Genomic DNA, 25,652 nt, shown 5'->3' with positions numbered 1-25,652 from the left:
ATTCAATATAGTTTCAGAATACAAAGTCAACATACAAATATCAGTTGTGCTTCTATATACTAAGCACAAACCCTCTTAAAAAGAAATAAGGAAAAAATGCCATTTACAATACCATCAAAAACAATAAAATACTTAGGGAATAAATTCAACCAAGGAAGTGAAAGATCTGTAACACTGAAAACTATAAAACATTGATGAAAGAAATTAAAGAAAATACAAATAAATGGAAAGATATCCTGTGTTCACAGATTTTAAGAGTCAATATTGTGAAAATGTCCACACTAGCCAAAGCCATCTATAGTTTCAATGTAATCCATATCAAAATTCCAATGGCATTTTTCACAGAAATAGAAAAAAAAACCATGTGGAACCACAAAAGACCCTGAATAGCCAAAGCAGTTCTGTGAAAGAAGAACAGAGCTGGAGGCATCATACTTCCTGATTTCAAACTATGTACACTACAAAGCCATAGTAATCAACATAGTATGATACTAGCATAAAAACAGATATACAGAACAATGGAACAAAATAGACAGCCCAGAAATAAACTCATGCATATACAGTCAACTCATATTTGATGAAGGAATCAAGAATATTCAACGGAGAAAGAATAGTCTCTTCAATAAATGGTGCTGGGAAAACTGGATTTTCACATGCAAAAGAAAGAAATGGACCCCTATCTTATATCATTCAAAAAATTAACTCAAAAAGAATTAAAAACTTAAATATAAGACTCAAAACTGTAAAACTCCTAGAAGAAAACATAGGGGGAAAGTTCCTTAGCACTGGTCTTGGCAGTGATTTTTTGGATATGACACCAAAGCACAAGCAACAAAAGCAAAAATAAATAAGTGGGACAACATCAAACTAAAAACTCTTCTGCACAGCAAAAGAAATAACCAACAAAATGAATAGGCAACCTATGAAAGGGAAGAAATAGTTCAAACCATGTATCTGACAAGGGGTTGATATCCAAAACTCATATATCTAATAAGGGCTTGATATTAAAACTCATACAACTCAAGAGAAAAAAAATTCAATTTAAAAACAGACAAAGGACTTGAATAAACATTTTTTCCAAAGAAGATACACGAATGGCCAACAGCTACATGAAAAGGTTCGCAACATGACTCATCATCTGAGAAATGCAAAGCAAAACCACAATAAGGTATCAATCACCTCACACCTATTAAAATGGCTGTTCTCAAAAAGATAAGAGATCACAAGTCCTGGCAAGGATTTAGAGAAACAGAAACCCTTATGCATTGTTAGTGGGACTGTAAATTGCTTCAGTCACTACGGAAAACAGTATAGAGATTGCTCAACAAATTTGAAATAGATCTACCATATGACTCAGGAATTCCACTTCTGAGAGTACAGCTGAAGGAAATGAGATAACTATCTCAAATAAATATTTGCACTCGATGTTCATCGTAGCATTATTCACAAGAGCCAAGACATATAGATAACCTAAGTTCCTGTGATGTAAGATTGAATAAAGAAAATGTAGTCTATATATGAGTGTGTATACACAGTGGAATATTATTCAGTCGTAAAAAGTAGAAAATTCTACCATTTGCAACAATGTGGATGGACTTTGAGGGCATCAAGTTAAGTGAAATAAGTCAGACAAAGAAAGATAAACACTGGATGATCTCACTTGCATGTGGAATCTTGAAAAACCAAACCCATAAAAACAGAAAGTAAATTGGTGGTTGCTAGAGGCTGGGAGGTGGGGAAAACAGGAAAATATTGGTTTAAAAGGTACAAATTTTCAATTATAAGATAAACAAGTTCTGGAAATCTAACGTACAGCATGATAACTACAGTTAACAATACTGTATTGTATACTTGAAAGCTGCTAAGAGAGTAGCAACATTCTCACCACAAAACAAACAAACAAACAAAAGTGGTTACTATGTGAAGTGACAAATGTGTTAATGAACCTTTTTGTGGTCATCATTTTACAAAGAATACATATATAAAATCATCACATCATACACTTTAAAGTTACATGATGCTATATGTCAGTTATATCTCAATAAAGATAGGGAAAAAAGCTAGCTGGAACCAAATCCTGGAGAACCTAGAATGAGAATATGAGAATTTATTGCATTTGGAAAACATGAAGTGCCATTGGTGGTTTGTTGCTCTTAGGAAAAGGGCTGACTCTGTCAGTCTGTTAGAGGGATCAGTCTGTTGTAGAGTTGAGAATGGATCAGCTAGGAGCAGCTCTGGAGTCAGGGAGTCCAGAGCCAAAGCTCCAACAGGAACGGCAGGAATGGAAAGGAAGGGACAGGTTAGGGGATATTCAGGAAGTGATGCAATAGGGCTTGGTGACTCACTGGTTACAGGGAGTAAGAAAGGGGAGAGATTAGATAAGCCTATGTATATGATAGGTATACCAGGTCACCATAACTGACATTGTGTCATCATGATGGAAAAATACTATAATGACACCTCGACAGTTACTTCATGTCACAGTGACAGACAGATACCATCTATTATGGTGACACACATGTATACCAATTATTATGTCAGGGATACCATGTCATAGTGACAGATGTGACATCTTTTTCATTGTCTTTATAGACAACCTACCATGGCATGACCATGGCACGCATTTATTATGTCTTCCTTCCATAGCGATACAGTTGGGCAATATGACAGAGAGAACCAGGCTGTTGTATGCAATCAGCATCTTAGCAACTAAAAGACACATAAAAGTGGTATGACAAATTTGCTGTGCCATTGTTACAAGTGAGCTTGATAGCATCCACTCTTAACGAAAGTGATATTGTTCACATACATAGTTATAAAGCTAATTGACCATTTTAAATGATGGAGAAGTTTTATATTTTCCTCAGTCTTTATAATAAATGCTGAGAACTCTTTATTCAGATTAGCAGTTCCTGTGATGATTAATGTTACCATTATATGGTGCCACCCCTCCATGGAGGTAGCAGCCAGAAGGGAAAGCTTCCCCAGAATGAACACTAAGTGTTTTTCACTACTTTACTCTTTTTGTTATTTAGATATTATGTTCCATTTACTATGTGCCAAGCACCATTTTAAGTGCCTTTACACTCTAACTTGATCCTTATAACAATCCTATGAAGCAGGAATACTATGTCCACTTTATTGATGAACAAAATGAGGCATGAAGAGATCACTGAGGCTAGTGGGTGGTGAAATTGAGATTCAAACCCAAGCAGCCTGGTCCAAGCTCTTTTTTTTTATCCTGGGGATCCAAGCTCTTAACCTCTACACTAATGTTGCCTCTGCATCTGTTAGGATGCTTTTAGTTGTAAGTAACAATCTCAAATTGGCTTGAACATTAAAAGAGAGTTATTGGCCCCCATAATTGAATTAGGTGTGGCTTTAGGCAAAACTTGATTTAAAGGCTCAAGAGATGTGACGAGGACCTGAGTTCTAACTCTCAAATTCTCAGCCAAAGTTTTTTGGCCGTGGCTCTAACCTCAGCAGGCTCTCCTGATCATTACCAGATGGCTATTCATAGTTCCTGGATGTGCTTCCAGGCTCTAATTCAGAGGAAAAGAGAGGTCCACATACCTGATATCTCAAACAAAAGTCTTTGGGTTGACTCCTGATGACCCTTGATGACCTGAAGTAGGTCATAAGACATTCACCAAATTTATCACTGTGACCAGCTACTGGGAGGATGGTGTGGTGGTGATGGGGTTCACTGATCCAATTAATCAGGACCACAACTATGACTGGAGATAGAGGCAATCCCTTATAAAGTAATAAAATTTTTTTTGGCAAAAGAAACAAGGGACTAAATCCTAAGGAGGAAACGAATAAATACCCATTATACCATCTTATCTCCACCACCTAGATTGGCATGTGGCACAGAGTAAGTGTTCAGGGAATGTTTGATATTTGAATGGGTGAGATAGATGGATAGATGGATGATGGATGGATGGATGGATGATGGATAGATGGATGATGGATTGATGAACGGAAAGCACATGATTAGGACAGAAAAGCTACACTAGGCCATTCTCCAACATTCATAAACTCCAAATTAGTTACCAGAAAGAGTCACATGGATCATGGGACCAGAGTGAAGATGGGCTGACTGAGAAATGTTTTCCTCCCAGAACTTACAACTTCGCCCAGACCCTCTTCAGTGATTATAATTAGGCTATTGGTTTAGGTGACCATTCTTGACTCTTGAACTTGAGATAGAAAGACTTATTTGCATCTCTTCAGGGTTCTTAATGACTCCAACTCTTCTGGTATTCATGGATTATAATGTAAGTCTCAATTGTCTCTACCCTTGAGCAACTCTGGTCCTTGAGTACATCCCACAGAGAAACTATTGTGTTTCCCATTTAATTTGAAAATCTCCTGGATCTAGCTTAAGTGTGTTTTAAGTGATTTATTCTGGAACACTTGGCATGTCACCGAGGAAGGAAAACATACTGCTCATTAAAGGAAATTATCAGGTTTCCTCATTTCCAGCAAGGAATTTGAAAGGTCAGAACTCACTCCATCCTAGCTCCCTTAAATATATCAGCCCATCTGTGCAAATTGAGCCTAGAAATAAAGTTCCCTGCAGGTGTGGGCATTATAGTGGCCCTGCTTTCTTGATGTCCCTCTCCCATGATCCAGATCCATGAGGCACTGCACCTTGACTCCCAGGGTTTCCTTGGAGCTAACTGATGGACAACACACTTAGACTCAATTGTCAACTTTGGCTCCAACAATCCCCTATAAGAGACAACTTACCATGTTGACACTTCCACTTCCACTCCCACCCCAGGCCCAGTGGGAAGTGAGGTTTGATCTATGTCAACAGCCAATCCTTGCCTCAAATCAGGAGAGGCCAATAAGATAGGGAGAAAAATCCTTAGACTCATAGAAAGCCCTTAAAGATGGTATTGTCAAACACCTAACAGTACAATTGAGAAATAATAAGAGGCAAAAGGGAAGACAACTTGCCCAGAGCCATACTGGGCTAAAAACTAGGACCAGAACTGAAGCCTCCCAGTCCCCTAGCCAGGGCTTCGTCACAACACTTCACTGGCTTTACAGACCTGGCTTTGCAAAATGGCTAACATTTGCCTTACACTATACTTCTGGAGGAGCCACACGTGTCTGGGTCCATATCTACGTGCGTGCACACACACACAGGAGAAAGACACGATACAAAGAGAAGACATGAGGGCTTTCAAAGCACATGTATAAGGCACAGCACCAACATCCCTTCAGCCTGGCCATGTCCCACCTACTCAGAGAGACCACTGACAGGAAGAACTGAAAATATGGCAGCCCACTTCTGTGACAGGGACACAAAGTGAAAAAACTAATGGAATTCAGCACTCAAAATGCAGATTCCTGAGGCCTTTCCCCTCTTCCTGCAGACTGTGCCTCGCATCCCCTGAGTGGCCAGGAGTCAGTGTACTTTATTCTGGACAGTACTCCAGCGGTCAGGCAAACAAAGACCAGTGGTTAATGGCTAGGGAGATCAGGTGAAAATCTGTCATGCCCTTTTCTCCAGTGTTTCTGCACTTATTTAAAAGCCATTTCATTAAGCTTAAAGCCCAAGACACTTGTAACTATATTGAAAAATCAAAGTCACTTAGGAACACAGAAAATGGAAATGGCTGGAATCTGGTTTGGAGAAAAGTACAAGGATGGAAAAGAGCCTCCAAACCTGAGCTGATTACCAGCTTTTCCTGGTCATTCCAGCTAGATGTGGCTGTCAATGGAGATCAAATCTTTTTAGAATCACTGTAATTTCCAGGGGCGATTTGCCCTCCAGGCAGTGGGAGGAACAGATGACCAGGGCTAACAGGACAGTGACAGCCAGCCAGAGCTCACAGTCTCAGGATGTGTCTCTCCCTGGACAAGGGTTCAGTCTCCTGCATGCTCCTCCTCTCCCCGCCAGCTGACTGTAAGTTCCTGAGGCTGGGGTGCTCCTCTCTCTGCCCCACTCAGGCTCTGTCGAAGCTTCACTTAGTGCTCAGGACACCTGGTTGACCACGTTTGCTTAATTCCCAGCCACACTTCTGCTCCTTCCTGTGAACCCACAAACTTTGCTCATGATACCTTAGTCTTGCTGGGACATAACTTTGCTGTGAGTATGTACATCTTATCTCTCTTTAAGTCTAAACCCCTAAAAGGTAGACCATCCATCCTATTACCTGCTTACTCCCTCCTGCAGTGCTATGATGTAGAATACCCAAACAAACAAATGAACAAATGAGGCTTTTGTCTAAATCGAGGCTCCACTCCACGCACAGTGGTCTTGTCAGACCACCCTGATCATCTCTCGTAAAGTAGGTACCCAATGAATGTTTGTCTGTGGAAATGTTGGGTCAGCCTTTTCTTTGAGAAACTCATCAGATGGATCAGTGTGATCCCTTGTTCAGAGGCACATAGTCTGCCTATGAAAATCCAGAACAGGGATGAGCCAGCCCAGTTAGAAGCCCCTTGTCTGTAGGAGTCACAGTTTGTCTTTCCAAATGCAAGGAAAGGGAAGCAGTAATGTCTGGTTCGTTCTAAAGTAACGTCAGGCAATTAAACTCAGGGGGCCTCGTGGAAGATCAGAAGTCAGCAAAGCCAAATTTCCAAACAAAGTTGGAATACATTTGAAGAAGCAATGCTTGAAATCTCCCAAGATGAAAATAGCTGAAGAATGATGTTTTAGGAACTCAGATTTAACTCAGCAAGTGACAGTTCAGCAAGATGAGCTGTGAGCTGGGCAGTGAGACAAGCAGATGAGCTCATCCTCGGGCCGCCCACAATCTGACCCAACCTGCTGCTGCGGGCGAGTGAGGTGCAGGCTCAGACTGGCTTTTTAAAAGGTGGAGAGAAATGGATGTGACTCGGCTGACCCCAGGGTCCAGAGCCAAAGCTTTCTCGGACATCTAATGCGGCTGGTTCCGGATAAGACATGGTTTTGAAATGCGATGGAGGGGGGTCAAAGAGGAAGGATAGAAATGCAATTTGTAAAATCTTTGTGTTGTGATAAAAATCCAATATAACTGGACTGAGTGAGGGCTTGAAATTCCATCAGTTCTATGAACCATCCCCAGAGTGCAGGGGAAGAGGCTGGGTTTTACCATGTCAAAAGTCAGCAATAAAAGAACTGTCCTGCAGTCCGGGCAGAGCCAAGCTGACATTTCTGCCCAAGATGCATTCCTTTTAAGGGCCAGGATTTTAAAGAATGTGCTTTTCAGCCTCTCCCACGAGCTCACACTGGCAAAGCCAAGGAAGGAGCCGTGTGCGCAATGAGACGTGTTTTTCTCATTACCCTCAGATGCCTTTCAAGCCTTGCTCGCTGACTCCTCCCTCCTGGCACTTTTCCCAGGCAGGGGTACTTGGCTGGAGGGCTGTTGAGGGGAACAACTTTGGAAGGAAGGTGAAAAGAAAGGTTTTTCAGGTCTAGCTATCCTGAGGACTAGCTGAATATCATCTGAGTGTGTACATCGAGGGGAGGGTTCGGTCCTGGCCCAGAAATCCACAGCTCTACCCTCCGATGTGTAAAAACTCAAGTCTGATTGTTGCTTAAGGTGGCCAGGCATTCATTCATTCATTCATTCATTTAACAAATAATTCTCAAAAACCTTCTTTTTACCCAAATACACACAAAGGAAATCGTGTCAGCATGACACTATATTGAAGCCGCATCTCAAACAATCCCAAAGCAACTGCTTATGATGTTTTTCTCGTCATCAGCTGCAATGCTTTCTAAATTCTGCTGTAACCTCTTCCTGGAGTATAAAAAGGGAACTGGGCATCTGGAAGACCACAGATGACCGAGTCCATATTTTAGCGTTCTCAGCCAATCAATCAATAAGCAGGAACTGAACATTGCCTATGGATGGGTCTACTAATCAGAATATATTTCTGGTTAAACTGGAAATATGGGTTTGGTATACAACATTTTACTTTAACAGACGTGTTTGATGGGGATGTCTCAATCCAGAACGTTGGTCACCAAAAAGCCAAAGTCATTTCAAACCTTCTAGGCCCGATAGAATCTTCAGAATAAGTTTATGAGTGAAGATTTCTATTCATTGCTCAGTTAAAACTGAACTTTTGCATTAAAACAATAGGGCTGCATTTTATCTCGAGTGTTACAATATTCAGCCATGGAGATGAAAAAAATTTCCAGGTAATTTGACCAGTGATTTCTGCATAGATATCAAAATTACACACAAAGTCTAAGAGCGCATTGCAACTAGCTAGAATGTCTTAGAAGCCTTTAATCTACTTAGTAGAAGGACTAAGGACAGTGCCCAAAGTGTGTAATTTTTTCCAGTCTCTAAGTTATTTCATAAACATTATTTGCATTTTAGAGTGTAACAACAGCTGATGTCAGTACAGTAGTCATTCTCACACACAGTTATATGGCTTTTGAAGAAGAAGCTATATATATACATACATTTTTTCTTTTTTTTTGGTCTTTAAGAGAATTTTGGATACCAAAAGGCACAAACCCATGCATTCACACACCTATAACAAAAATATCAGTTTTTATGAGAACTCTCAGAGCAGAAATTCACAGTATTAGAAAGGCTACCCAATGACCACTGCTCTCAGATAAGCCTCACCCACGTCAGACATCAGTTATGTTTCCTAAACTATAATGTGAAGATACATATTAAGAAGTATGAGAGAGTAACGAGTGTTAAAATATTTAGATATTAAAAGGTGTTCTGCCACAGAAAGGTTCAGTGGCCAACTCACTTTGGGAAAAATGGTAGATTAAACCAAACCAAATAAGTTGGCATTCTGTTTATTGCTTGTTTTCACCACCAAATTCTGAAGGAGCTTTAATACACTACCACACACTGCGAATTCCAGGATGGGAGTGGAGCATGAACCATTTTCAGAACCTAACTGAGCACAGAAGAATTTTGTCAAGGGATGCCAGTCTTCTTCAGGAAATACTTCTATAAAGGACCTCTGCCTTGGTCGTAAATATTATAGGGAACACCTTGGCTCTGTGGAATTTTCTTTGACCCACCCTCCAGGTAAAGATGAACCCTACTTTGTGCCCCCACAGTTCTCTGAATAAAGTACACTGGATCCCAAATATTCTCCTGTCTTACAAACACCTTAGATACTTATTTATCCAAAGGCAAATTATGCATTATTCATCCACGTGTATTCATCAGTGTCTGGTCCATGGTCACTATAGTGACCATATAGTAGAATCTTTGAATGAATGAATGTTTCTATTAAAAAATAACCTTCTTTACTCAGGTTTCAGGCATATCAGTTTCTCTGCTTGGATGACCTCACCTGCAGCAGGGTTAATACTGACCAATTCATTCTGCCACATGAACCGTCATCTGTGACTCAGTATCCACACTGGAGTACACTTAGGAGCTCTGAAACAGTCTTTGTCAAGTTCTGTGCCACCCAGTGAGCTCCCTCCTGGCAGAACCCCAGGCCCTCCATGGACTGGCGCCAGCCTCCCCTCTTGCTCCGACTTTACCCTGCTTCCTGTCACACACACCCGACCTCAGTCAAACAGCACGACTCCATCATCTCTAAACCCGTTGTCTCCATCCTCAGTCTTCTGACAAATGGTCAGCCAAAGCCTGCTGAGGCCTGGGCATTGCACCACACACTGGGTTACAAAGATGAACAGATATGGCTGCTGCTCCCAAAGAGGTCACCGTAAACACGTAAACGTAAACCTTGTAGACAAGGTTCTACATTAGACAGAAAGGGTACTGACGAAGGCTGCAGAAGCAAGAGCTACTATTTAAGCCGGATCATTCCTTGAACTATATATTACCACTGAGTGCAGTCACTGGTCCTCAAAGGCAAGAATCCATGCCCCACCCCCTCTTCTACTTCTTATTTCCACGGAATAAACTCACAAGGCATGGCCACATAGGATAGTGGACATCCTCACTCGTGTGTTGCATTGGATGAGCTGTATACCTAGACTGTCCTACAAATAATGGCTCTCTGAGAGCAGGGAGGAAGGAAGTAGGAGGCAGCTTACCAGGGCAGCCCTCACAGTGTTGGAGGTGGCACCTCACAGCTGTTGCTGGGCAAGGTGGAGATTCTGGCATTGTCACTGCCACACGTAAGCACACTTGGCTGTTGTTCTGGTGGCAAGTTGACATAATTGCAAACCTTGGTCTTATAGTCAACAAACTCTTTAAAGATCATTTGAGAAAAAAAAAAATGAGTTCTGGGTTCTTACCTTCTGGTAAGATCGAGAGAGCACCAGCTCTAGAACTTGAAAATGGGTGTCAAGTTTAGGGAAGAAAATCCCAGATCAGCAGTGTCATGCTCTGGGATAGAAAGGCTCGTAGTCACTGCTGTTGACGTCAGGGAGGGAGGCGTGGAGAACCACAGAAGCAGCGACGCTAAGTCAGAGAGCCTTTCAGAAGAGCCCACCTTATGAAGACAGTTTAAGAATATTGCCACCAATGTATTTGGCTTATATTTTCATTTTACTGTGTGCACAAGTGTCTCCCTAAGCCTTAAGGAGCTCTTACACTAAGTATAAAATTACAATTCTAAGTTATAAGGCAATGTGGTCATAGTTTAATTGGCAGTGCTTTTTTCCTCAGAGGGACATAAAATAATGGTGCATCTTAAAATCAATAGTGTCTTAGATGCTTTGAAACACACAGGCTACTTGTTTATCCAGTTAACCCACTGAATCCTAACCGTAATTAAGTTTTCTCTTTATGTGTCGCTCCAGTTAAGTTGAAAGCTTCTCCAGTCCATTAGCTTTCCACCTGAGCTCTGAAAAATATGTCAGTGTTCTCTGTGTTCTCTGGAAGAGAACAGCAAAAATGTGAAAAACTTTAATATTTAATACTGGCCGGTTATCCTCATTTCTGGTTTCAGGCAGTAGATGGGGATGACTTCATTGCTCTGCAGGCAACTGCATTGATGGAATGGGCCTCACTCTGTGCAACAGATGTGTTCCTGGAGAAGATGTGCTTAATTTAGATTTTTTTTTAATTCAATTGTGCTCCCACAGAAAAACAGTTTGCTTAAGACATCTCACACACACACTCATACACACAACACACACACAGAGACACACACACTTGCTGTTTCATTTAAGAATCCTAACAACAAGGATAACAAGATGGGTTAAGAGCAGAGTCCAGGTCTGCATGCCCAGTTTCCTGACCCTGGTGGCCGCTCCCACTATTTTGAAGGATAATTATCACTTTAGATTTACAAACCCAGAAAAATTGAAAACGCTTTCCACATTACCTCTTAAACATGGGGCAACACGGTGTTACTAACAAGTATGTAATTCATGTATCTACAAACCTTTGCTATAGGCTTTTGTGTCAACAAATAGGAAAGTTAAAAACCAGATGCTCAGCCTCGAGGAAGGGATTGCAATTGATGGGATTTTCAAAACGAGAAAATGGTCCAGGTCCAAGGAAATGGTGTTCGGTCACAGTATCCTAAGAGTGTTCACTGGAAGGATTTTCCTCCTCCTGTCATTCTGAGGATCTTAATGGGTTTGAACTGATTCACTGAGCCATGCCGCTGAAAAAGAAGGGAAGTGGCAAGCTTTCGTGTTTCCAGGCATGCTTTTGGGGGCCAGATCAAAAGGCACCTCAGAACTTCTAGGTTTGAATGTGTTTTCACCAGGAAAAAGAAATCACTGGACAAGACTTCCCAAGCATTTATGGTGTTCCCTGCCTTTCCCCGGGTCTCTCTCAATGGAACAGAAGGTGGAGCCTCCCTGGTCCTCACTTTTGGGCAGTTAACCATGGGGATGTGGGCGTCAACTCCACACCTAAGGGATAAGAGAGAGCCAGCTTTACTATTCCAAGAAGCCCAGGTTGTAGTTTCCATGGGACCAATATATCTGATACCATCACAGTCTACAAACATCCTCACCGTGGTCGGGGGGATGGAGACAAACTGGTGGAGAAACGTGTCCAGAGACCAGCAGTGATAATTCTGCATCCAGCAGCCCCTGCAGAAGTGAAGAAGACCTCCTTACAGCAGCTCAGACTGGCACCTAGAGGTTCCAGGGGAGACATCACACTGCTGCCTGGCAGCTACCACCTGGGCACTCTCTCACTTCACTACACGAATCACCATCATTCTGGAGGCCTCTGATTGCCTCTAGGTCCCCCTGTTCCATCCAGGCAAGAAGAACCACAGCAGGGACTCAGAGAAGTGGGTTGGGAAGGGTATCGCTCTACAGGATGAGAACTCACAACATCCCTCTGGGAAGCACAAAATGGCGTCATTACCTGTTCTGAAATTGAGGCCAGTGGGGCCACCCATTAAATTATGTACCCTAAGACACAACCAGATGAGGACTTCTTCTCGTACGTCCTACATACAACTCCAAGAGCCGCCCTTCTTTCCCCTGATGCAGGTTTTTGTCTAAATAACTGTAAGGATCTCAGCGCAGGGAGGGAAATACGCCTTGAAGGAGAGGAGAAATGCTAGTGATTTAGTGGGGTAGGGACCATGTGTGTGTGGGTGGTGGGGGGTGTGGAAAGCAGTGAGGCATTCTTCTAAGGATTGGGGACCATGAGCTCAAGTTCCCACCAATTAAAAAGGATGTCACTTTCCCATCTGCCCTGGAACAGGAGTTGAGCCCACACAGCTGAGCAGTGTTGCTCCAGCGCCACTCCCAACAAGAGGAGAGGTACAGAACACTAGGCCCAAAGGTGTCCCACCCCAACGCGCCTCGACCTTTCTGGACACAGCTGTGTAGGACCCCTAAGTCCACGGCCCCTTTTCTCACCTTTGATGAACCCCAGAGAAGTGCACTGTTTAAGCTACTCAAGTCTCAGGAGTAGCTAGCCCGGCTGAGAGCTCAGCTCTGGACTTGCCCCTGAACTACATGGATGTCTAAGCCCGAGGTGCTCCTTGTCAATGCTGGCAGATGAGAAAGTTAGGATCATCTCGCACATTTCTGATTTATAGGATGCCCAGGGAGCATCCCAAACCTGGAAGGCTGAGTTCTATTAATTGGTTCCTTGGTCTGAGGCCAGACTACCAGGCAATACTTCCTGCTAACTTGTTGGATTCTCCAACACAGAATTACTTATTCATGAAGTTATTTAGACCAAAATACTATTCAAGCTTTTTCATTCCCTTAGTTCCTCTAATAATCTATCATTGGAATTATACATTTGATTTCCAGTTATAAGCTAAGACTTAACCTCTGGGGCCCAGATATTGTCTTAGAAAATGCCAAGTTGAACCCAAAACAAAGCCAATAAAGAAGGAATCTAAAATTCCTTGGCACCACCATGCAGTTTTGAGTCTTATTTAAAACAACTATTCATTTTAATGACTGTTCAAGTTTATTTTCATAAAAATGTGTTTTACATAAGCCCCAAAGTTTCTCATACAATTAATTCCCTTCACAAAGAAACTGTTTGAAACCCAAAATGGTCATGCTGGTCTCTATGACCATGGAGTTTGTTTCTTTCAAGTTGCAATTGCCTTTTTAACACTGTAATTAAGCTTAGGGGGAAAAAAAAAATCATAACGCAAACCAAATAAATCCTGCCCTTCATACAATTATGTATGGTATGTGGTGAGAAAAAAACGATCTAGGCTTTGTTCATCTTAAAATACACTTGGCAGCCACCTCACTTAATAAGCTCCTTTCTCTTTCTGAGAACAAGAAAGTCATGAAGTCCAAGTTGCAATGGAGGAAGGCAGGCACCTCAGGAAGGGACGTCCTGCAGCGGGGACCTGCACGCAGGGGCTTGGAACACTGCTCCGATCTGGCTTCTTTGTGATCAGGAGTTTGTCTTTAAGTCTGACTCTCTGGGTCTGGCTTTCCTTATCGTCTGCCTTTGGTAGAACCTAATTGTTACATGGTGAAACGAGGCCCAACAGAGAGGGCTCATGGGCCTTGGTGCTCCTGCAGAACCCACGGGCCTCACCGAGCACCAGCCTGCCGCTCCGGTCCCCTGTTTCACCACCCCTCCCACTCCCCAGCCACACAGGACTTAGCCTGAGATCCTGTCCCGCTGCAGCCCCGCAGCCCTCTCGCCCAGGGCTGCATTCCACAGCTGAGATCTTCCTCTGTGCCTATGCTGATCAGATCCCATTAGAGTAAGCCACCCACTGGCTTCTTCTCCTCCTGTGTTCATGGGCCCCGGGGCACTGCTGGGAGGCCACAGAATAGGGCAAACCCTCCGACCTACCCACGTCCCCACCCTCGCTTCCACTGCCGATAATCAGAACTTCTACCCAGAACTATTCCAAAACTATCCAACATTCTCCGAGTTCTGCACCCTCCAGCCCAGAGAGCAATTGTTCTAAAATGCACATCCAATCAAGTCACACAACTTTCATCGGCACCACTGTTGCCCAAAGTGTGGACTGACACTTACACCAACTTTCGAGGGTCTGGATCCCACCCCTTCTTCAAAGTTGATTTTGCCAGCATCTTCGTTCTTAGACAGTATGTAAGACACACTGGACTGCTTACTGATCCCTGCAAGTATCCATCCTTTGATTACCCACCCCTGCGCTTCTGCTGAAGGCTATTCTCTCTACTTGGAAGGCCAAGGCACTATTTGTTTGTAGCCTGTGCTCTGTTCAAGGCTTAACTCAAATACCATCTCCTCCCCTTAACAGGAAAGTTTCTTCTTCCCCATATGAACCCCTTAAAACCCTCACCTCGTGCAGCTCACTTAGAGCTCTCACTTTGTTTCAACAGCGAGCAACAAACACCCCAGACCCCATCACACATGTCTGCTGTCTATGAGGATGTCTTAGCCGGCATCCAACCCAAACGCTCCTGGAGGGCTGAAGCCACATCCGATTCATCTTTCTGTTCCTCCTGCCTGGTAAAGTGGCTTGCGTTGAATAAGCGTTAAATATATATTTGTTGACAGAATAACTGAATGAAACACTTCCCCAGAGTTTTACTTTATAAAGAAGCAGCTTAGAGAAGGAAGGAAAGAAGTAAATTTGCCTAATTTGTTCTGGATTATGTTTGGCACTTTATCACATAGACATAGGTAGCAATCCTTTAAGTCTCAGATTAAACGTCACTTCCCACGTGAGGTGAGGCCGTCTGTTGTTGCCCTGATACTGGGTGAGGGCCTCTCCTGTGCACTGTCTCACACAGACACACACACACACACACACACACACACACACACACACACACCCTGTGAGTGGTGGTGCAGAGCAGAGGGCAGGGGAGGAACTCCGTCCCCACTCCTGGTGTTCTCCTCCTCCTGAGAGGTGCTTCCACCAGCCTTGGGCTCCTGGCCTCTCTCACTGCTCCTCGTTCACTTGTGCTGCGTTTACACTGATTTCTATAAAGGGGACCAAGGAGACAGTGCAGGGGAGCCTGGGCCTGGGGACCCCAGCCCTCCTCCTCCTCCTCCTCCACCTCCTCCTCCCCAGTTCCCTGCAGGAGGCACACCCCATGCCCGCTGCTCCTCTCACTGTGGATTTTTCTGGGACGCCTTCACCCTGGCCCAGGCTGCCTTTGGTCGGTGGCCACACTGGGGAAGCTCTGAGATTCAGCGTCAAGCAGCCCGCATGCCTGAGGAGCAGAGCCGCGTTCTCCAGGGCAGCTTCCTCGTGGATTTCAGTGCCGTTTGATTTCCATCTGCCTTTACCTTTCGTCTTATTTCTCCGTTGGCCCAGAAATCGGGTGAAAAAGAGGAGAGGTTGTCTTTAGACGTTTGCCTTCTAACAATTACTTATTTAATCATCAGCGTTGCCCTCTGGACGCTCAGCTCTGTGAGGACAGTCTCTCCACTCTTTGTCAGCCTGTCCCCTGTACCTGGTGCGTGTTGGATGCCAAACCCTGGTGCAGATTATTTTAAGGAAGTAATTAGTTATTAATGCTATGGAGAAAAATTAGGAGGAGAAGGAAAGAGGGGAAGAAAAAAGGAAAGGAAGAAAGAGGAAAGGGAAGGGGATTTACAAGAAAGACTGGAAAGGAAGAGAGGAAAGAGGAAACAGGAGGGAGGAAAGAAGAAAAAAGGAAGGGGAAGAGTGGGGAGTCGAGAAGGAAAATGAAAAGAGAGAAAAAAAAAGTGCCAAGGCCGCCCCCCCTCCACAGCACAGCCAGAGCGCCTGCTGGGACTCAGAGTTTGACCTTGGCTAACCCCTGACCCCTCGCCTGACTCCTGCAGGCCTCAAGGGGGTTCAGGTCTCACTCCCCTCCCAAATTCATCTGAGAGCTGACCATGCACTTTCCCGCCTCTCTGCCCACAGCGCTGCGGGGAGGAGGGGCTTGGGTGGATAGCTGCGAAAGTGCCTCGCACGACTGGGAAAGCCTAACCGAGAGAGAGCCTCTCCAGGACCCCCAAACCCTGCAGAGGTCAGGCCCCACCCAGGAAGCGTAGAGAGGGGCCTCCTCTGATCAAACCAACGCCTTCGGCTCCCCCCGCCACCCCGGGCCGCCCCACTTTCTTCCCTCGTGCCCCCCTTGCTGTTCAGTTCTCATTATCCTTCTGCTAATCGAGCAGAGCTGGGCACTTGATCAAAACTATTGGCTCTGTAACTCACCCAGACACATCATGAGCTGAGACATTTACGACTGTCCTGGGATATACATCTCCGTGATAAGCGTCCCCCTCCGTGAGCTCTCTGGCTGCCCCGGAGTCCAGACACATCTCATTGCAAAGGATGTTTGCAAAAAAGGAACCCAAGGCCCTGTTGCAGCACTTCCTGCCGGCTCCCCACAGCCCTGCTCCCCACGGCGGGGGGGGGGGGGGGGGGGACAAGGGGTGCAAGCGTTCCTCAGCACACAAGCAGGTAAATCAAGGTTAATTATTTTGTATTTCAATTCCCTGGGGATATGTCAAGGTGGAGATTTTAAAAAGAAATTCAGCTTGATTGGTAAGAAACATATTGTCCTGTTTATACCCAAGTCACATCACCTACAAAATGGCCTTTCTGTGTTTACACATGCAAAGTACATTGACAATGATAATTAACACTGCTTGTTAATATTATTATTGTTGTTGTTATTTTTAAAACCATACGTTTTCCTCTCAGAGCTTCAGATGACTGGGCTGATCCCTTGTATTAGTCTGCTAGGGCTGCCTTAATGAAGTCCTGCAGAATGGGTGGCTTAAAGAACAGAAATTTATTTTCTCAGTCATGGAATCTGAACTTCTGAGACTAAGGTATCATTAAGTTTGGTTTCTTCTGAGGCTTCTCTCCTTGGCAGGTAGATGGTCATTTTCTCCTTGTGTCTTCTTATGTTTCACATCGTCTTCTCTTTGTACTGCTCGTGTCAGTCTCTTCTTGCAAGGACACCAGTCACATTGGATTAGGGCCCATCCTAATGACCCCAGTTTTAACTTAACTGCCTCTTTAAATTCTCTGTCTCCAAGTACAGTCATGTTCTGAGGTACCAGGGGTTAGGACTTGAACACATGAATCTGGAGGGGAAACAATTCAAACCATAACACACCCTGTTGCAAATTCTCTCCTCAAGTCAGACCCGAGTAACTGGGAGAGAAAAATAAAGACCCAGCTTCGATCTCTCCCAAGGACATGGAAATTGCTCACCCACATCTCAGGAACACCCCAACCCCACAGCCACAGCCCTTTAGGGCAACTGAATTGGAACCAACCGTCCACCCAGATATGAGGCTGCCCAGTTCCAAGGCACTGAGAAGGGATAAGCGGTCACCACCAGAGGTGCTAGCTCAGCTGCCCGAGGGAGGTGAGGCCATGTGTTAAATCTTTATGCCCCCAAGAGGAAAAGTAAACCCTGGAGGAAATGGCTGCAGAACCTCAGCCTCGCTAGTGGACTTCCCAGAACCTCGGTCTCTTGATCTGTACACAAAGAAAAGAATCAGATGTACTTCATTGAACCGTATGAAGATTGAATGAGAATATCCATGTTCCTTTTCACACAGTGCCTGGCACACAGCGAGTGCTCCAAACACACTGACCAGAGGAGCAGTGGAAGCAGCAGTGGGAAGCCTGGGCCAGACTTTGTCGTCCCCCAGATCTGCTCCAGCTTCCCCACTTGCGTGGCCTTGGCCTTGCTCTTCCCTCCCCGTCCACTTCCCACAGCGCCTCCCGCCTCTTCTCCAGCTCCAGCCCTGCTTTCTTCCGGAGGGTTTTCTCTCTAGCACACAGAGCCTCTCCACCTCTGGGCTCCCGCAGCTCAGGCCAGCAGGGTTTTGTTCGGCCCTGAGCACAGTCCGAGTGCTCTTCTCAGCTCCTGGGGAGCCCGTCAGGCATGAAGACGCTACAGCTTCACCTCTCTGCATTCTCCTCAGGGCTGTGCCCTCAACACACCCAGCAATGTCAGCCCCCTGCACACATGACACCTCCCAGGGCACCTCTTACTACAGTGCACCTTGCTCTGCCAGCCTGACCAAAGCCTTCCTGGATGTCCTGTCCAGGAGGGGAGCTCTGCAGCCTCTGCGCTCCACAACAACAAACACCTGACCCTGTAGCCCTCAGTAATCACCGTGCCATCCACCGGGGGCCTGCTGTGTGCCTGGCACCACACCAGGGCTTCCCCCACGTTGGCTCCTCTCCTCACACCCTGAGACAACACGGTGACCCCAATTCTGCAAGTGAGGAACCCAAAGCTCCGGGTGAACGGACTTGCTCCAGACAAGCATTAGGAAAGTGGGGGATGACTCTCTAAGTCTGTCTGGCTCCAAAGACAGCCCTTAAGCTGCGACACCAGTGATTCTCAAATGACAAGGATGGAGACATAAATCGTGTGGGGTCACATAATGGAGTACTGCCCAGCACTAAAAAAGGATAAACCACTGCCACATACACCAATACGTAACATATACAAAGGAGCCAGACACAAAGCACGACTGTAGGGCTTACTTATATGAGGTTCAAGGAGGGGAGTAGTGGGGAGGGATAAACTGGGAGTTTGGGATTTGCAGATACTAACTGCTATATATAAAAGATGAACAACAAGTTTATACTGTATAGCACAGGGAACTATATTCAATATCTTGTAATTGCCTACAATGAAAAAGAATATGAAAAGGAATATATGTGTGTGTGTGTGTGTGTGTATTTGTGTGTGTGTGTATAACTGAATCACTATGCTATACACCAGAAACTAACACAACTTTGTAAATCGACTATATTTCATTGAAAAAAATAAAAAGAACAAGCAAAACTAATCCACACTAATAGAAATTTAAAAAGTGGTGAGAAGTGGTGACTTCTGGGTGAGCAGGGTGGGGAGACTAACTTGGGAGGGACATGAGGGAGCTTCTTGGAGTGTTGGAAACACTCCACGTATATCTGGGTGGTATTCATACCAATGCATATGTATGTAAAAATTCATACACTATGCTATATATGCATGTTATACCTCAATAAAATTTTTTTTGAAAAACATCTCAGGGAGGACATGTGTAGTTTTTAAAATATATTCAATATTATAATTTCATATTTGGAAACCAAAAAAAAAAAAAAACCTACTCTATTGCTTTTGAAACACAAACTTTAAAAGAATTTTCAAGATTTATATGTTTCTCCACAGGAGACATATGTTTAAAAGGCTGAGACACACTGTACTACACTGTTCACATTATGCCTCAGTTCCCTGCATGCCTCCGGCTCCCCCACTAGACTCAGGGCGTCCCAGAGGGAAGGCACCATCTTGGTACGTGGAAAAGAAACAGTGCAGGGTCTGCTGGGGCACCCAGGATGGGGTGAGTAACAGACTGTCTCTCAAGTGACCAGAATGGGTGCCCAAAACTGACTGGCTAGCCAGCCCTGTCCTCCAGAACCCACAACATGTTGAAGCATCCAAGAATTCGGTCCCAGACTGCTTCCCCCTGTTCCATCCGTCATTCAGCCACATTTCGCAATTCAGGAAAAAAGAGAAGAAAACAAGTACTGTGGATAGCCTTGCCCTCAACCAAGGGGTGGCTGCTCAGCAGGCCTGGCAGGGCACCAAGCTGCTAAGGGTCTGACTCCACCCCACTAATCATATAAAATTTCCCCAGCCAATGCCTCTGCCCCCTGTGGGCAGTTTGCTCTGCATGCAGACGCCAGGCACAGAGGAGCTGCTGGAAGTTGCTCTTGGAGGCAATGGCCTTTGCTGTTCTTAGAACAAAGCCTTTAATTTGTGTGGCAAGAAGCTTAGTGTATTTCACGCTGCCATTCTCATCATGAACTCCCAGGGGAGGAGGGTCACCATGAACCATCCTGTATCGCACACTGGGCACATCAGGCCCCTAGCACGGGTCCTAGAATGTGGTGGGCACACACAGGTGAATCCACTCGCCCCCTCCCCGGGAGTTCTTCATGAGAAGGGTAGCATTCAGGAGGGTTGGTGTTATCAGCCAACCAAGGCACTAACTTTTCTCAAGGACCCAGACAGTACAGATCCTTGCCTTCCTAGCAAAGATACCTCCTTATCTCTGTCAGATGCTGGCACAATCTTGGGCTTCCACTCACTGCTTTGTGTCTCTCCTTTAGAAACTGACTGTAGGCTCATGAATATCCAGACTCTTGGTCTTTCTTCACTGGGACCAGCTGGACAGATTAAGTGGCTGATCCTCTCTGAATATCACAGGAGGAGCCAAATACAGGCAAGGGAACAAGCAGTGGGAAGAAATGGAGATGAAAGATGAGGGTCCTGTCTGGAGAGGCTCTGAGACTGTCAGAGTGGAACATCACCTGGAGATCTTCTAATCCATTCTTTTTCCCCCTGTGTCTGCAGATGCTCCAGAGAAGGGGAGTGGCCAAATTCATCCTCCCAGAAATCTCCAGGTGGAATGGGTCTGAGGCTGGGTCAATTCTTCCTGCCAGGCCAAGACTTCTTAGTAATCAAAGTCAAGAGCTCCTCTCTCTTGCAATGTTCTCCCAATTAGGTATCTCACTATTTCTCTGCTACCCAAGTCTGCAGAGTAAGTCCTGCGGCCCCTCCACAGAAGAGGACTGAGCAGGAGCCCAGGATGAGGCCCACTCCCACCCGAGGGGTCACGGACACTCTACAGCAGTTGCCCCCTCTGCTGTGAGACCTACAGGGCACCCAGATAGCAGAGACAGTTCTCATAACTCTTGACAACAATTTTTATATTGATGTAGATAAAAATCCCTTTCACATTCATCCATGACCATTGGAGGGTAACGCTAATGCATGAGGTACACTGAGGGTCACAGAGGTGAATTGGACATGTTTCCTGCCCTCAGAAGTTCTTAGTCTGGTAGAAGGAAACTTGTATTCAATAAAGGAATACAAGGCAGGCCATGAGAACTATCCCCAGGAAGGGTCCACGGCTCTGTGGGGCCGCAGAGGAAGGAGATTCCTTCTAGTTGGAGAAATCAAGAAAAAGGAACCACAGAAGAGAAGAAATTGTGTTGGACCTTGAAAGAGAGATGTCTGGATAGATGGGAAAATGAGAGGGAACTAGCCTGCCAGGGAGAGAGCACTCAGGACCAGAAACAGGGAGATGAGAGGATGCAGGGCATGCTCAGAAAATAGCAAGCAGACTAATTTCACTAGACAGAGTATGTGAGGAGGAGACGTGAGAGATAAGACCATGCAAGAAACGGTCTAATTTAAGAAGAGTCTAAATCTCAGAGGTTTCTGAATGTCATTTTGGAAGCTTAGACATTTTTCATTAGGCAACAAGAAGCTATTGAAGATCATGATCAGAGCCAGGGTCCAAGTGGAAGGACTGGAAGTGGTATGAGTGAACTTTGCCTTTGGGAGAAAGATACGGAAGCTGAAGAATCCAAGGCAGAAAATACAGAATCCCCACCTAGGAGGAAAAGAAGTTCTGCTTGGTGCCTAGGTCTCCAGTCTCCATCCCCCAGTGTTCCCTTCCCTATTTATATTCTCAGATTCCCCACTCTTCTGGGTCTTTCTTCACAGATCACAAATTGTTAAGCTTATCTCTTATATTAAGAAAATCTATATAAACTCCCCCCTCCCACCCTTTTATTTAAAAGGAAGCCTTCTAAAATGGATGATTTTGTGCACACACCACTTTTAGAACAACACGGTACTCACAAGATGATCTATTAGAGAGTAGGAATTAAATGTTAGAATCTTAACTTTTACTTATTTGATCTAAAAGTATATAAGTAAAATTATGTTTTACTAATTCAGCAGAACTCTGCCATAATCCAATAAGTAGAGTCCTAATCTCAGTAAGTTTGAAAAGTTGAAAAACTTTTTCAATCATGTAAAATTCAGGGTGATGTTCTTGGAACGTTGATGAAAAACAGCATTTGGGGGTCAGTTTGTACTATCATGAGACAATGCCAGTTGAAAAGTTCACATTACCTGCGAAGAGTATCAGCAAACATCTTAGCAGCCCCAACAGAAGACTGAAGACAAAAGAATATTATTTTCAAAGACCTTAAAAAAAATTAATGATCTACTTAGAATTCCATACTCTGCTAAGTTATCACTGAAGAATAAGAGTAAAGATTGAAAGAACATACCACTAATAGACTTTTGCTGAAAGAATAATTTTCTTCTTCCAAATACAAAGGATGAAAATTAAGAAAATGGAAACAGAAGCCAGAGGAGCAAGATGTAAAAAGAAATGAGTAAGCATGTGTATAAACCTAAACAATAACCATATAAATGATAAAAATCAGGATTAATTTGGGGACCATAAAAATCAAGATGGAACTACAAACATTGGACAAAAGAAACAATATAAAGAATATGAAAACGAATATATGCATGTCCATGTATGATTGAAGCATTATGTTGTACACTGGAAATTGATACAACATTATAAGCTAACTATACTTCAATAAATATATATATATATATACAAAAGAATAATAATAAAAAATAAAATAAGATAAAAAATGAGAAAAGGATATGTAACTTTCAAATATGTAGAAGGGCTAAGGAAGAATAAAGAAAATGCTTTCCATCCACAGAACTTAGGAAGGGAGAGGAGAAATCATAGCAAAAGGAAAAAAAAAAAAGAATAAATCCAAATAATCAGTCATCACAAGAAATTGAATGAATTGAGCTCAGCCATTAAAACCCAGATTGTAAGACTGGATAGAAAAACTAAATCTAGTTACATGTTGTTTACAAGAAGCATGCTTCAAACAAAAGACAGCTACTGCGTGTAAAAAGATGGAGAAAAGATGTACCAGACAACCACCAACCAAAAGAAGCCTGATAAAATTAAGTTTCAAGGGAAAAGCATTATTACAGACAAAGATGTTCACTACCCATTAACAAAACAAAACAAAAAAAGATTTCTCAGGAAGATATCTCAATACTAACACTGGTCACATCTAAAAACACAATTGCAAAATATGTAAAGCAAAGACTGACAGAATTGCCATATAGTCATACATGAAATTATAGTGAAATTGACAAACCAGCAATCACAATAGGAAAATTTAGCACCCCTCAATAATTTTAGCAGTCTCCCAATAATTAATGCATTAAGGAGAACATAAACTAGCAAAGGCATAGAAGATTCGAATAACATAATTAAAAACTTGATCTAATGAGCATCTATAGAGAGACCTCACTATACTTCCTCACTTCCCATCCACTTTTCAACCAACTGCCTCCACTCCCAGCCCTCCTCTGAAACAGTGGCCCCCAAGAATAACCGACGACCTCCCAGCTACCAAATCTTTATGCTTCTGCTTTTACAACTGTTGGTTACACTCTCCTTGAAACTTTCTGATAACTATCCTTCCATGATGCTAGTTTCCCATTTCTCTTTCTGCTCATTCACTGTTTCTTTTACATGTTTGACTTCATCTGCTGGTTTTCCCAAGTTTCTGTCCTCTTCTCTTGTCATCCCCTTCCAACAACCTCCCTGACAACCTTATTTTGCATCATGGGTTTATGTCAGAAATGCAAGTTTAGAAGGCAAGGGTTTAGTGCAGGAGCCAGCATGGATGTGGGTACAGCCTGCAGGCTTCCTTGGTGAGCAGCCTGGTGGATGCCATGGTTTTACGGTGGATGGAAGCTGGGAGACCTGGAAGGGTGACAATCTCCCTCTAAATTCAGAGCAGGGACCACGTGTGTCCTATTCACCTCTACACCTCGCCTATAATAGACACTTGATAAAAGTTTATTACTTGAATGGGCACACAATGAACTTTGCATGTTCTCTAGAGAGCTCCAGAAATATAGTCTGTTGAGGGATGGAAAGTTATCATCAATCTCTGAGCTTCCTCAAGGACTCTGACTCAGGCCAGGAGCTCTAGCCCAAACAATAGCCAAGATCATGGTCAAACTCCAGGGAGGCCGCTTCTTGGATGCTACACGCACTGCTTTGTAAAACCCAGAGGGCTGTCTTAAATCATACGACACCATATCCCTGCTCATTTCTTCCTGTCCCTCTTTTTTCCCCCTCCCTGGTACAGACTATCCCTCCCTCCACCACCCATGCAGCTGTGAAGATGCCAGCAGTCCCTGAGACAGAGAGAGAGACAGGCCAGGGGCACCCTTTGCATTGATGACTCTGGACCAGGGGAAGAGACGTCTGGCAAAGCAAAGTGACCATTTTCACAGACTTTTCATAAGCACATAAGCCAAACCCCAAGCTGCTGAAAAATTGGTCTCCTGTCCTTTCACATTCTTGCGGCAATAGAAGTTCATTTTCTCATCATATGCTGTAAATTACAGGCTGAAAAGGTGGGTCGCGTCTGACTTCAGCCTATAAATAGCTGATCTTCCTTTGCTTCCTCGAAGGGGCCGTTCTCAACCGTGGCTTAGCTCAATGCATCCCCGGCAGAAGGACAAAAACGCCGAAACCAGAAATCAAATATCCCTCCAGTGAGCCCAGGGGCAGAAACTGGGGTTCTTTCTGCCTCAGAATCAGAGAGGCCCCTGCCAGTGCACATATTTCTCTGTGAGGCAACATCTAGGTAAATCCACTCCCAGTCTCTCTTCATCTCTCTGACGCACCCCTTCTGCAAATAGCTCCCAGCACTGCCCCAGCATCTTGTAAAATAAAAATCAAAGCTGAGCAAATAATTTAAGACTCATGTTTAAACCTTTCCCAGGTTCCCGAATTCACTGCCTCTTAAAGTGAGAGTGCCTTTGCCACAGGCTCCTGAGGCTGTTCGGGATGACAGCACACCCCCACCCCACGCCCACCGAAGAAGTATTTTTTGTTCAGCGTTTAAGGAGCTCCTCACAGGGCACAGGCAAGGGCAGTTTTTAATCAGTCATCAACATTATCTGTCACCAGCTGAACACCTGACATGAAACAGACGCAGGTGAAAGAGAAACATGAGTTTTGTCCTCGAGGAGCACACAGTCAAATGGAAGAGGCACACCACGCTCTGTGAAACAACAGAGGGCAGGAGAAAACTGGGATTAGGCATTCAGTCTAGTGAACCAGACGGAAAACACTCTAGGAGAGCAAGGACAACGGTCTATGGGGATGGAAGGCTTCCTGGTGGAGGCGAGGACTGAACTGGAGGCTCTGAGACACAAAGATTAAGGGGAGAATCTAAAGCCAGGAGAACAGTGCAAGCCAAGGTAAGAAAGCCAGATAAAAATTATGTTTGGGAAGATGTGACCTGCATGTGTCACAGGCAGAAAAATGCATGGTCTGTGTTAGGACTGAATAGTATTCCCCACCCCTAAAATTCGTATGTTGAAGTTCTAATCACTAGGACCTCAGAATGTGACTGCGTTGGAAATAAGACCTTTGAAGAGGTGATGAGGGTAAAATGAAGTCATATGAGTGGGCCATCAACCA

The 25,652-nt window shown here is 44.2% G+C and overlaps 1 protein-coding gene and 1 long non-coding RNA gene across 6 annotated transcripts in view; both read right to left on the bottom strand.

Moving 5' to 3' along the window:
- Positions 1-25,652, bottom strand: part of LOC105095726 (uncharacterized) — a 433,324-nt gene that overhangs the window by 332,756 nt on the left and 74,916 nt on the right. For 3 of the 4 annotated variants that reach the window (XM_064494705.1, XM_064494703.1, XM_064494704.1), the window contains exon 1: positions 16,495-16,613. The exons of the other annotated variant lie outside the window; for it this stretch is intronic. In XM_064494705.1, coding sequence (XP_064350775.1) covers positions 16,495-16,519 — 25 coding nt within the window. In that variant the 5' untranslated portion in view covers positions 16,520-16,613. Of the gene's footprint in view, positions 1-16,494; positions 16,614-25,652 lie in introns of those variants that run through there. 4 annotated transcript variants of the gene reach the window in all.
- Positions 10,547-16,057, bottom strand: LOC135322979 (uncharacterized). 2 transcript variants are annotated; one of them, XR_010384040.1, is made up of 4 exons: positions 15,398-16,057; positions 15,137-15,287; positions 11,878-11,956; positions 10,547-10,938 (listed from the first exon to the last, which is right to left on the bottom strand). It is a non-coding gene; the product is annotated as an uncharacterized LOC135322979 (long non-coding RNA). The 2 variants fall into 2 exon arrangements; XR_010384039.1 differs by lacking the exon at positions 10,547-10,938 and having other exon boundaries at positions 11,829-11,956.

This window comes from Camelus dromedarius, chromosome 15, assembly GCF_036321535.1.
Source record: "Camelus dromedarius isolate mCamDro1 chromosome 15, mCamDro1.pat, whole genome shotgun sequence".
Taxonomy (NCBI): Eukaryota; Metazoa; Chordata; class Mammalia; order Artiodactyla; family Camelidae; genus Camelus; species Camelus dromedarius.
Note: the sequence above shows the minus strand (reverse complement) of the source record. Positions and strands in the feature narration are given on the sequence as shown.